At 42.5% G+C, this 13,939-nt stretch overlaps 1 protein-coding gene across 2 annotated transcripts in view; it reads right to left on the bottom strand.

The window, feature by feature from the left end:
- Window positions 1-4,005: 4,005 nt before the first annotated feature.
- SLC12A8 (solute carrier family 12 member 8) overlaps window positions 4,006-13,939 on the bottom strand; it is an 87,203-nt gene continuing 77,269 nt past the window's right edge. For both annotated transcript variants that reach the window (XM_019480383.2, XM_059727454.1), the window contains exons 11-14: window positions 13,437-13,534; window positions 9,800-9,917; window positions 8,082-8,142; window positions 4,006-4,437 (exon numbers count right to left, since the gene is read on the bottom strand). In XM_019480383.2, coding sequence (XP_019335928.1) covers window positions 4,272-4,437; window positions 8,082-8,142; window positions 9,800-9,917; window positions 13,437-13,534 — 443 coding nt within the window. In that variant the 3' untranslated portion in view covers window positions 4,006-4,271. The remainder of the gene's footprint in view (window positions 4,438-8,081; window positions 8,143-9,799; window positions 9,918-13,436; window positions 13,535-13,939) is intronic.

Raw genomic sequence — 13,939 nt, 5'->3', positions numbered from 1 at the left:
TACCAAGTCCCTCAGCCTTTCCTCATATGGCTTGCCATGTAAGTCCCTGATCATATGGGTGGCCCTTCTCTGGACTCTCTCAAGCTTGTCCATGTCCTTGTGAAAGTGCGGTGCCCAGAACAGTCCTCCAGCTGCGGTCTCACCAATGCTGAGTACAGAGAAAGAATCACCTCCTTGGTTTTGCTGCAGATGCATCAATGGATGCGTGCCAGGGTATTGTTGGCCCTAGTGGCTACAGCGTCACACTGCCGGCTCATATTCATAGTGGTCTGTTATTACCCCCCAGGTTGTGGTGCTGGTCATTTTGGCACTGTCAAGGCAGTAGGTGTATACGGGGTTGTTCGTCCCGAGGTGGAGCACTTTACTTTTCTCAAATGTTGAACTTCATCTGGTTCCCATCTCCCCAACTTGCCAGCCTGTCTAGATCCACCTGTATCTGTAGCCTACCTTTAAGCGTGGCCACACTTCCCCGTAACTTGGTGTTCTGTGATCTTCTATGAGCCGACCTTGACATATCTGTGTAAAAGTGTAGTAGTCACAGTAGTATTCATAGTAGTAGTATGACATGGGCAGCAGGGTGTCTCCATCAGGGATCCAGGCCCTATGGTATTAGAGTTCTTAATCTAAGTACAAGGTGAGAAACAACGGATGGATGACAGGCAATGAGAGCACAGAGTAGCGATGAGATTATACTGGTCAGCATGATGCGTAGTGATCACAGCAGACCAGCCACAGCTGAAGTCCTGGATCTTTGCACCCCCAACCTTATCAGTCAGCTCTTGCCTTCAAGGAATGCAACATAAACAGGGCCATACTCCTCTTATACATCTCTCTTCTGTTGCTTCTAGTACCTTCTCACAAAGGCAGGTTCCAGACTTAAAAGTTTGAGACTTAAGGCTACTAGAAACAATGCCACGGAGAGCTGCCAGCATGATTACTCACTCAAATGCTCTCTGCACTTTGAGAGCTACTCTGAATGGTCTTTGGCAGCAGTCTTTGATCCTAGTCACGGAAACAACTATTCTGAACTTCCAAAAGATCTGTCATCCTCTCACTTTGGCCACATGATATGCAGTCAAGGTGGCTTTTCACTGTAATCCTGCCAGCATGAACTCCCTTCTTCAGCGCACACACAAGGTGCAGGCCAGATATCTAACGGTCATCATGGCATTACAACAACAGGAGTTCCTACTCATGAGACAGACCGTGTTAGGAGAGTGCAGGTACAAGAACAGGGTGTTTCAGCTCCTAAGTCCGATGCTACAAGTGCTCTCTCTCCTGCAAAAAGTCAAGCTGTAGCAGGAATTTCACGTGATCAACACAAGTAAGGTTATGGATAAGCTAATAGCAAAAGTACATTTTTTTCTACTCAGATAAGCATGAAATTCACCTCCATGCACAAGAACAGCAAAATCCCCACACTATTTCAATCATGATGCAAAGCCCCTGAATAGCCTTCAGTTGGATTTTACCTGATTCTTGGGCCATAAGCTACAGGACACCTTTGAGCAGGGGTGAGTCCAGGCCAGTAAATATCTTGCTCTGGGGCAAGCAAAGATTAAGATAGAACAGAGCCTTTGGATAAAAAGCAAGCATTTTTTTTCTATTCTTTTTCTTCTTTAGATGGATTGAAACGGACAAAAGGAATGGTGCACAATCAAAACATTATTGCACAAAGCAAAAAGCCATTGTTTGTACTTATGGGCATTCACATTACAGTCACATTCCAGTGGATAAGTGAACGAATTGTGGTGCATGGTATTTAAACAGTCCACACCAAACCCAGTCATCTGGTTTTAATTAACACATTTCCCAAACAAGACATGGGTGGTAAAGGAACATTTTTCTCTTAGATATTTTTCTTCTTTTTTGCTGCCTCTTATTTCTAAAGAGGGCACTGAACTGTGTAGGACCTAACAATGGGAGAGAAAAACCAAGAGAAAAATCTAACTATCCCTGACACTATTTGCTTCTCTCATTTTTAATTACAGAAACATATAGGGCTGCAAGAATATCATGGAATGGAGCAAGCACAGCAATATTTAGACATAACAAAGCTATAAGTGTTGCACATTTTTTTCAGTGAGCGGCTCCTCTTATAATTATGGCTATGTATCATAACATAAAATGAACACGGTGGTTGTTAGGACCACCAAACAAGTTGTACAGACCATCTGAGGATTGCACAGCTACATTAACGACATTTTGAAAGGTCAATGTTAAGTTACTTTGTCCAAAACATTTAATTAAAAAATCACTTCTTGTTGAAAGATACTGAGAGAAGCCTTCTGCCTTGAACTGGTCTTTGCAATGGCAGGGCATCAGGAAAAAAGTCAAGTATGTTAAGTGATGAAGCTGTATGCATGCTTGCTACCTTTGACTATCAGGTACCTATACTAGTCCAGTTACTGGCCCAGTTCTGTTCCCACTGAAGACTACAGCAAAACTCCCATGGGTGCCATATCAGACTCTTAGGATACAGAGCAAGGATTTAGTGATAAGAGGTGGGTGTACACTGGACTGGAAACCAAATGAATTCTGGAATATCTGGATTCAGAGTGTGTCTGGATGGTGGAACAAAGCCCAAATCCTGGATCAAACCACCCTTGGCATCTGGTCAAAGCTAACTCAGATCCCGGCTCAGAGCCATCGGTATGTATTGCAGTATTCCTCTCTACAAGAAGGAAAAGGGAGTAGGAGATGGTGAGATGGATATTTCTAATACGTGGTGGTCACCCTTTGGGCTGAGTTAATATGACAGTGTCCTGCTAGTCTTTACCAAGGTGATCATTTAAGGAAAGCTGCCTAGTGATCAAAGCAGAAAAATCGAACCCTGGCAGGAAGATCAAGCTTTCTGGACAATCTTCTTGATTTCATTGATGATGCTGGTGTCCTTCAATCTCCAGAACAATACCGCAGTGCCCAACCCGGCCAGGCCTGGGATCAACCACTGAGAACTTGCATCTCCTACCAAGTCCAATGGAGCTAACACCTTGTAACAGAACGGACTTCGCAGCCAGCAGGAATTCAGAGAGCTTTTCCCATAGCTGGAGCAGAGAGAAAGAGCTTTTGGCTGCTTTCGTGAGTTTTTTTTTGCTTCACTCAAGAAGAAATGGGTGATTGAAAAACATAAAAGATGAAAAGAAAATGAACAAATCTCGCCTCCCCACCCCTTCTCCCAATGTATTACACACAGTTCAAGTCTCTGAACAGTATCTGGCACTAATTTACTGCATGTATGAGGGTGTTCCTTCACTCAGACCTCAGCAGGAACTGTGTGGAGATTGCTTCTCTTCAAAGAGACTCGAGCCAAACAGGTTCATTTCTTCTAAATGGTAAAACGGACTCCTATGTAAACAAGGCCCATGTCCCAAATCCACTCCTACCCAAGCTCCTTCTGAAGTCAGGAGTAATTTTCACCCATCAGAAACCATCCCATCCAGATCAAGGACCCATAGAAACCTTCAGTAACATATTGACTTTGAGCAAATCTTTGGTAAAATACATCCCAGGATTTTTTAATCAAATTTATTGTTTTAAGCAGAACACTTCCAACTGGGCAACGTGCTTGCATTGTCAGGAAGGTCCCAATTTATTGTCGGTTTTAAGATTCAGTCATTGAAGTGAGATTGGAAAACAACTACGTAGCATTTATACGGTATTATTTCACAGTATGACAATGTGGAAGAGCTCGTCGCATTATGTTCATCAATTTAAATGAATAGATTTGATTCTACTTTCATAATCTTGCCTTGACCAGATTTAGACCTTTCATCTGAATGCCTTAAATATTTTGGAAGCGCCAGTTAATTAAAACTGTGAGGTAGATTAATAATATTGTACAGGGAGGCAAAATGGAGCAGAGAGAGGCAAAGAGACTTGACCCAGGTGGCATCAATCAGCATAGTGGCCGAGAACTGCATTCATTCAGCAACCCATCGTCCTGCCTCCACGTTCATTGAAGGCAAGCTTTAAACCACATTCATCAAGCATCTAATAGCCTGATAGCATTTAGAGTTTAATAGTTAGCTGAATTCTTCATCCTGCAAACAAATGAACTTCCCTACGGACTGTTATTTTTCTCCCCCCTTAACTAGACAAGATTTGGATTGGAAAGGAGGATTGAAAACTTTTTTGGGGGAACACCCCCAAACTGTGGAAATGTTAAAAAATGGCTTGCATCATTTCAGAGCGTTCAAGTAAGAGACCAGGCGCTGCAGCACCGATCACTTCTGGCGTGAACGCCTTGATCTTTTTCTTTTCCTCCTCCTCTACTGGAACTGATTCACAAACTCGGCTCTGCTGATAACCGAGGAATGGTGGTAGCGGTCCCGGGAGGCAAAATCTGCATTCTCTTCAGTGAGCTGAGTGGTCTCCATGCCAACTGTTGCAAAGGACGGTGTCACAACAATCCGCTCCTCTGGGGATGGCCTTCTCCTGAAAACAGAGAAACACAGAAACTTCAGATGCCCCATTGTTCAAAGTCCATTGGCAGCTGTGCTTTGAACTGTGTGAACAAAATGAATTGGATCCACGATGCACAAAGGCATGGCACTGATAAAAAAAAAAAGAAAGAAAGAAAAGAAAAGGAAAAAAAAAACAGACAGACAGACTAATCTTTCCTTCGTGCTAGGGGGTTGTATAAATGAATCCGGGAACAGTTCCCTTTACCAGGGAGAAAAAAAAAAAGTTAGTAACTGAGGTTAAGAGAGATTTTCTTTTTTCGTTTCATAATTCTGTCTCCTCTCCTTGATTTTGTTTCACAAGAAGTGAGGCAGAATTTGTTCCAATTACAGCTGCACGTTAAGGTGGCAATAAATATAGAAAGAAAGATGGATTTAATCTTTCCAAAGTTTACGGACCATAAAGTTGGAAGAAAATTAGAAGGACCCATCTTTCTAGTCCTGCTAAGCACAACAGTAAAAGTTAGTCAACGTGATCCTATCCTGCAACAAGATTTTTCAGGATTCCCCTGCATGTCAGCTAATGAATTTCGGACAGCATTTTCAAACCCAGATGTCTAAATTTAGGCAACTCTGTAGAGCCGATCCCAAAAGCCTAAAAAAATCATGAGCCATAATCCAAAACACTCAGGAGATCATCTCCAGTCCTGAGACGTTGTTAAAGAATTGTACAGGTTGGGTTCTTTTCCATTGCCTTCCAGTTTCTTGCCTTCAGCATATATTGGCTTCATATTTTCTAGTAGTTGGGGTTGCAAGTTAACGCTTGAAATGAGTTTCATTCTACCAGAAGTGAGACTCTCAGGCAGGCTCTTGAGTCCAGTGGCTGGGACTTCCAGGGAAACACCAGAACTCAAATTTCAAGAGTTCACACCAGACGTGGCATCTGCAGTTAAACATTCAGATAAGCAGCTGGGGCTTTGAGATGCAAAGTCCAGTCAGCCGCCTCTGAGGTTCTTTCCACCCCTTACAGAATCAGGCTCCTTAGACTTATTAAAATGGCCTTTCCAGTCTTGCTTTGCAACAGACAAGTACATCTCGGGCAAAACCCACAGTTTATTTCGATGTGATGCCTTGCGGTGCAGCCGAGAAGCGTTATTTTAAAGGCCTTGCTGGAACTGACTCAGTGTTACTGCGTGCAAGATCTGCAGGCATTATCATAAGGCTACCAAGAGAGCTGTCTAAAGTAGAGAGATTTCTCTTTGTGGCAGGAGATAAAAAAAGATCAACCTCTATCTTGGCCAGTGGCCAGTGTAACACTTGATCCTTCCTGGCTGTGCCTCAACTAACCAACAATACTGATAAAAGGCATGGAGAACGCTAGAAACCTGCCAGGCTATGGCACTGAACCTCCTGTAATAATGGTACAAGCACCCAAAAGCAAGGGGCTGGATCATTCCTCTTTTCACCATCACACCACACATTGCCACTCTCTGATACATCCTGAGCTTCAAGAGGGGTCCGTGAGGACTGTTTCACATGGACCATAATTAGGGGTAAGAAATGCACAGTGGCGGGTGGGAGGAGAATTCTGCCCTCGGTAGATAAAGCACATAAATCACGACATGGAGCTAGGTGGAACTGGATGGATGCTCTGCACGGGACACGGAGCAGCCATGTCAGGTATGACTCACTCCATAATGAGTCATTCTGACTTGGCTTCTGCCGCTATCCCACCCACCCTGATCTCAGGCTTCACCTCTTAATCCTCTGCATTAGCTCACATTATGCTACAAACAATGCAAGAATAATGCGGGACATACCCCTGGCCCTAATGCGATCTGCACAAATGTAATGCATGCCCTTTGAATCCATTCCCCCTTCCTGGGTCTATTTGTCAAACTTGGGCTTGAACCCTGCAAACATTCAAATGTGTATGTGATTTACTCCCATGAGTCATCCCCATGGCCACGTAGGTAAAGCTATTCACATGATTGTGATGCCATCTGATACAAAATCTTTAAGGGCACTGCTTATTTTTCTTACACCCACAACCGGTTTATCTAATGAAGAGGGCATAAGGTTGAGCATCAAGAGACCTGGGTACTATCCCTGGCTCTAACTTTGACCTCATGCTTGACCTTGGGAAAGTTGCACCCCACCCTTTGCCTGTTTAGTCTGCTAAGACTGTGAGCTCTTTGGGACAGGAAGTGTCTCACACTATGAGTAAACTTTCCTAATAGGGCCTCAGTCATGGCTGGGAAGCGTGTCAGGGCTACAATAATGGAAAAACATTGTTACCTAAAAAGTACTTATGTATTATCAATCGTTAGTGAAAACTTGACTCAGAGGTCTGATTTCCGCATCAACTGGGACGTTCCCCTCCAAATGGGGAAAGTGCTAATTGTCATCTGTCACCAACAGTCATAGTGGTACAGAGCCTTATTTACAGCTGCTGCCTAGGGAATCCTTAAAGTTCGGTTCTCATCAAAGGAAGCCATCAGTTTGCCCAGCTGCATTGCACAAGTTTTGCCATAATGCGACCCCAAGTCACAACAGCATGGGAAAAGACGTGTTATGAACCTCAACCCCAAAGCAATCAAATTACAGGAAGACGGAAGGAGAGAGCAAGAGATGATCACTGTTCTGGGGGCTGAAAACATCTACCTAATAGAAATTAGCTCCTAATAATTAATAGCAGCAACTTGATTAATCAAAGCCAATTTATAAATGAACCAGAAGCTTAAGGAGCTCCGGTAAGGAAAATCCCGAAGCAAACCAAAGCAATAAAGTGTTCTGTCCTAATACCATTCTGTACAAACTCAATATTGAACTGTGTTTTAATGTCGTCGTTGAAGTCTCCATTTGGTCTCTCAGGACACCTACACACAAGCAGTGAGGCCACTCCAACACGGTGTAATTCCAATGTGTCAATTAATCGAGTCTGCTGGAGCACGGTAATTACCACACTCCAGCATCTTGAGTATCAGCATCCCCGCACTTAAAAAATGGCGGTGGGGTGCTTTAACTAAGCACCTCTGCTGATGCTTTTAGTTCAAGCACCTCTGCTGCCATTTTTAAGTGTGGGGACGCTGATACTCAGGGCGTTTTAATTAGAGTGGCTCTTGAAGCTGCTCTAATTAAAGCTCCCTCCACCCCCAGCATGTGTATACATGCCCCGAATGAGTCTCAGTTTTCACTTAGAAACAGTCTCTCCTTCCCCCCACCCAATTACTGTCAGACTTGCAAACTCAACATGAAACAGGACAGCCAAGAATAGTCCTTTCTGGTTTGTAGAACATCATAAAGCTTCAAGAGCTGACACGTACTTAACAGCCAATGTGATGATGCAGAAGCCAGAACAGGATCCCGCTCCCAGAGGTAACGAGGTCCTGGAGGCCGACGAGGAGTGCATATTTATTTCTGCCAACACCCTAAATACCCCACAGGGACCAATCTATTTTTAAGGTAGTAAGCATTTTCCATAGTCTCTTCTCTAGCCATATCAGCACTTTAAATACAAGAGGTCAATTATAGCAGCAAACTCTACTGCAATGGAGTGATTTAATTTTTCAGCAACATACAGTTCAAATGACAGCCAGCCACGTTTCTGTACACTTGTCGCTGGTTATGGTCAAGGGTGAGCATTGGTTATATTACTACCAAGTGGTCAGTACCAACCTGCATAAATTGCTCAAAAGTAACTTAATCCATTTGAAGAAACTGAAGTTAGCAGCTGCCCCTACAGAGAAAAAGCACACAGTCACCGAGACGCCAATTCACTCATCGTAGCAATACATTATCTATCATATTAACATATTAGTCTTAATTTTACACAAGTCAGAACTTTAATGATTATTGAGAGAATGATTTTTATTTGTTCCTATCCAGTGAAGCTTCTAAAACATCCCCACAGATTTCACAGAGACCAACTGATTATTCCCAGGTAAAAACTTTGATAAAATGAAAAACCTAATAGCACTGCCAGCTACGTTACAGCTCCCTAGATAGATCTCCAAACACCCTACAAAACAGGTAACTACTGTTGCCCCGATTTCACAGATGGGAACCTGAGAAAGAAAAAAGTGAAGTAACTTGTCCAAGCAGGTTGCTAACATAGCCAGAAATAGGCAAGGTCTGTGACGTTTCAGCCCATTCCTCAATTCATTTAGCCACAATACTTCCCTCACTATTATGGGTCATTGGAAAGAGAGTAATGGTGAAAACATACAGTGACAACTCAAGCCGGGGATGATTCAAACACTGCTCTTTTCTTTTCTTTTTTTAAATAAAAAGTAGAAAGTCAAGGAAATTTTACTTGAAGTGCGGAAGATGAGGAATGACAAGCTTGAAGTATTCCAAAAAATCTTAACTATGCTCCAGTGCTCAACCGTGCTGTATACATCCCATTTTGGGTGGGACTGAGAGCATAAGGAAGACAGACTGAGGTTGAGCAAGAAAACCCATGTGTGGGGAGCAGGGGGAATGGCAAATGACTTGGGTGTTCATGTTTCTTTTGTTTCTTACAAGTTGTCTTCATGAGATCCAGAGTGGAACATCCTTACAAATTAATTAATTAACAAAGGAGTGTGTTTTCAAGAGCATTTAAGAGATTTAGGAAGTTGAATGCCACTGACTTCTCCTTCAAAGTATTTTTTATGCACAGCATAAATAATCTGTCAATATAAATGTTCGCAAACCCCCTTCTTAACCCACACACCCAAGCTGTCTCTGCATCTCAGCCCTTTCATGCCCACCACACACACCAACCAAGTGTGGGCTCTGGGGGCTTCTTGAATGTGTGTTACTGTTTAATTTTGAACCTGTATAAGCTGATCACATGCATGAACCTTTTTAATGCCCTTTTACTTAAGAGTATTTTCGCAGATTATGTTCCTAATATATTCAAACCTGTTTAATTCTAGAATCAAAAGGCCCTCTTGTTCTACAATTACAAATGCTGAGGTTTAATGAGATACTTACTGTAATTCCAATTCCTGCTGCAGTTTTCTCAGGTAGGCTTATGTTGAATAATTAGATTTATTAAATATACTTGTAGGAGATTACTCATTGATGTGATGCATTTAATATCTGCTGTTCTTATTAACTCTTAACATCAATAAAGGCTCTTTGCAACTGATTACAGAGCATGGTAAAGCAACTTATTACAACCATCAAAACAAACATTGATCTATGATCTATTACTGCTAATTGCAATCAGGGTCAAATATAAAAATTAAAAAGAAGCAAATTTGACTACAACTAATGAGAAAACAAAACCTGCCATTTGTTATATGCAAGTCGCATTTTTAATGAAAGTGCTTCGATTCTTAATTAACTCCAATTAAAATCTAATAGGTATTTAAGTAGATTTAAAACTACAGAATAAAAATACTCACCAGGGGGTAGACCCGGATTCACTTGGCCAATATAGAAATACAGAATAATTGCTACAGCCAAATTAACAAGGGTATAGATCCACTGAATGATGAACATTATCACAAGCGATCCAATAGCCTGTTGAAAATGCAAGGTTTAGGATAACAGCATAGTACAGAAATATTGCTCTACTAATAAGTATTTCCTGGCAAATCCAGATGACGTTTTCTGCCATTCTTCTGTTCTCGTGGCAGAACTGCAGTACACTCAACTGTGAGAAAGAGTTAATACCCACACAGAGGGTTGCTAGGTCAGGAATTTATCCTTAAATTCTTCGAGAGGAATGCAGATCAACACCTTTAATGACGTCAAATAAAAAAGGGGAGGCCTGCAGCCACACAATATTTTATTAACTGTGACACTATTGTGGCTTTCAAGGTGGCGTTTGAACATCAGTAACTAAATTTTGTCCAGAAACGCCAAAAACTATTAAACCACAACTCTCGTATTTTATAGCTCATTAAAAACCTATATTTTGAAGGAGTCTACACTGACAGGACCTTTCTGAGAGCTTTGGCCAGAAGAATTGTGTGGTCAGAGACGTACTGGCCATGCCCTGCTGGTTCCCTGGTCTGCAACAGAGCACCGCTCCATGATATAGAAGGAAATTAAGTCCTGTTTTGCAACTACTCTGTGGTCCCCGGTAAAACACTGGAATCACACTGAGGATCTGACAAAGGCCTTGGAAGTCAACGGAAAGGCCTCTATTAATTTCGGTGAGCTTGATATTAGGTTCTGCACCCGATTCCTTTGCAACTTTGTTGCCCTTTCAAAAATTTCCATGGAAAATGTCCCAAGTTTTTCACAAAATTTTCATTAAAACTTTTTTAAGTAGCACACTGACTGCTTGATTTCTGCCACTTTTGCCACCTTCCCACAGAGGTCATTGCTACAGAAGTAGGCAGACGTATGATGCAGTTGCTTTGACTTATTTTACTATTATTTCCATATTGTTTTCCTATCGTACCTACCATGTGTTAGGAGCTGTATCAACGTAACAGAAGGTATGGCTCCTGGCCAAAAAATAAATAAATAAAGACACAAGACCTGGAAGGATAGTGGAGCGTGTAATCAAATACTCTATTTCTAAGCAACTAGAAGTGGCTGAGTGGTTCTCAACCTCAGACTGGAGGAACCCCTTGGAAAATGCCAGCTCTTCATTTTCACCTGTGTTTTTGGCTATAAAGAAATAATGGAACAATTTTTCTGTTGCAAAGTACTCAACAGGTCAGATTGTTTTTAACACTATGGATTCCTACTTGAAATCTCTGGGTTTTTCTTGCGTCTGTACGCCTAACAGCGCTAACATTGTGCAGCAACCTTGAAAGGATCTCAAGGCACCCTGGTTGAGAATCAGTGAACTAGAGGTAAAGAAGGTGATAAAGAACAGCCAACACAGATTTGTCAAGAGCAAGTCTTGTGTAACCAAACTGATTTCCCGCTGTGACAAGGTGACAGGCTTTGTGTAGGCAAGAAAAGCAGTGGATGTGATATTCCTTGGCTTTCAGCACTGCTTCCCATGGCATTCTCCTAAGCAAGATTAGAACTACAGGTCTCAAACAGGGGCGATCAAGATACCATATTTACTTGAATCTAAGACGAGTCCTTCTACCCCACCCCCTGTTTAATGGAGAGCAAGGGGCAGAGCTCAGACTACTTAACTCCCACTACCTGCCCACACACTGCATCCCCCACCACCTGCCCCTGCCATGGCCTACCCCCACCACGACTTGTGCTGATGCAGCGGTGAGGTGGATGAATTTAAGACAATCTTCCAATAAATAAGATTCCATAAATGGAAAATTAGAACAAATTTATAAATATTCCGCCTATAGAATCAAACTCTATGTATAGGGGGGCCGTCTTATATTCAGAGATGTCTTGGATTCGGGTAAAAGTAGTGCATTCACCTGTCCTGCTACCAGGACCCATTTCTAGACCCATGGGGAGCAATACAGACCAGATGATCTGGCCTGTGCAATGCATCCACCCCATGAACTGGCCCTGTGTGGACACTGGGGCCATACAAGTTGGGCACCACTGATCTAGACATAAATACAATAAGGTGAGTATATAACTGGGTGGATAATAATACTCAAGGGGCACATCTACACATGCAATTAATGCTCATAAATGAACTCTGGAGCTTATTCCTCCAGAGTTTTTTGCTCCCAGGCATGCCTTTTGAATGTGCACCCAGAACCAAAAAACTCTGGAGCATATTGCTTCAGGTTTTATTCATGCGTAGCACATGGAGCTCGGTCAGAGCAGCTGGCCAGGATCCATGTGCTGTGGAGGGGCTGGCTGAGGCATGAGGTTGCTTCAGCATGTGGGGCTGCCTGCCAGTTAGCTCTGCACTGAAGCACCCTGTGCCTCAGTCAGCCAGGCAGTGTCTACACATGTGCTGCTCTGCATGAAAAAACTCTGCAGCAGGGTAGTACTTGTAAATATTTTTATTAATTTATTAATTTAAAGCACTCTAATAGGGGCACACGTGTAGATGCCAAGACATTTACTGCACAGTTAATTAGTCAACTGTGCAGTAAACATCTCATGTAGACATGCCCAAGTAGTAGTCATCAATAGCTCAATGTGAAACTGGGAGATTTCAAATGGAGTCCCCAAGGCATCTGTCCTGGGTCTGCTATTGTTTAATATCCTCATTCATGTTCTTGAAAAATTGGGAAAATAGTCTGAAATAAATCCAATGAAATTCAATAAGGACAAGCTCTGCACAAATACAAAATAAGGAGTGACCGGGTAGGCTGCAGCACAGCAGGAAAGGACCTAGAGGCTAGAGTTTAAGTTGAGTATGAATCAATAAATACGTTTGCAAAAAAACCCAACAATATACTGGGATGTATTAACAGGAGTGTCACCTGCACCTGAAGGGAAGTGATCTCCCACTTGGTTTCAGTACTGGCGAGGCTGCACCTGGAGTACTGAGACCAGTTTTTGGCACCACACTTAAAGAGACAGACCTCTTAGAAAGGGTCCAGTGGAAAGCAACTAAAATGAAGTTAAGGCAGGAAGAATTGGAATTATTTAATCTTGAAATGAGAAGACAGGAGAGGGCAGGGTGGGGAGTGTTGGCTTTTTATAACATTTCTCAAATACCAAAAAGGTTGCTATAAAGCAACTCTTCTCTGTGTTTATGGGGAATAGGACGCAGATTAATGGGTTCTTACTGCAACAAGGGAGATTGAGGTAGGATATTAGGAAGACTATCCTAATATCCAAGGAGATGGACTACATGCCCTCCTGACAAGGATAACAGTAACGACGACCCTGATAGCCCCAGACAACAATCTGAATGTGTGTATGCAGCCTAAGTCAATTTTGTTTCCAGGATCTTCCCAGGACAGTGCCACGATGGACTGTGCCATGCTCAGGGAGCACGGCAAAGCCACAACAAACCCCAAAAGCTATTCATTCAAACGTCGTTTATCTCAGTCCTCCAGCTAAAGCACAGCTTGGTGACTTGGGAAGCTTGCCTTGAAAACCACCCTACATGTGTGTTTTATTGCATTGATTTGCGATTTCTTTCCACTTTCTATTATCATAAAGCAATGCACACAGTCAAGGAAAGTGACTTACACCAGCCAAGGAAACCCAGCGATTGCAAAGTCTGGAGTAGAAGGACTCTGGCATCCTCTGAATTTCTAGTTCTTGATTTTGTTGCTTTCCGTTTGAATCTGTGGGGTGGAATAAAGAACAGGATCCTTATGGCACAGAGCCGGTGTTCAAGCACAGCTAGAAAGAGCTAGGTTACTCCAACTTACAATCTTTTTACCTTTTCTACAGCATCTGGTTAAATGAAGACAAAATATAAATCCAAGTTGCATTAAAAACTTTAGTTCTACATTCAGACAGGCTACCATCTTACCCTGTGACCTTGGACAAGTCATTACCTCTCTGTGCTTTGGTTTCCTCAGACATATGAAGGAGAAAACACTTAACTACCTCACTAGTGTTTGTGAAGCTTAATGAATCAATGCTCCTAATGCGACCCAGACCCTCAGATGAACAGCTCGAAACAAAGCATTACACGTCAAGGTCTACAACATAAAAGAATGTAGATGCTTAACTGCCCAGATGAC

This window comes from Alligator mississippiensis, chromosome 4 (assembly GCF_030867095.1).
Source record: "Alligator mississippiensis isolate rAllMis1 chromosome 4, rAllMis1, whole genome shotgun sequence".
Lineage (NCBI taxonomy): Eukaryota > Metazoa > Chordata > Crocodylia > Alligatoridae > Alligator > Alligator mississippiensis.
Note: the sequence above shows the minus strand (reverse complement) of the source record. Positions and strands in the feature narration are given on the sequence as shown.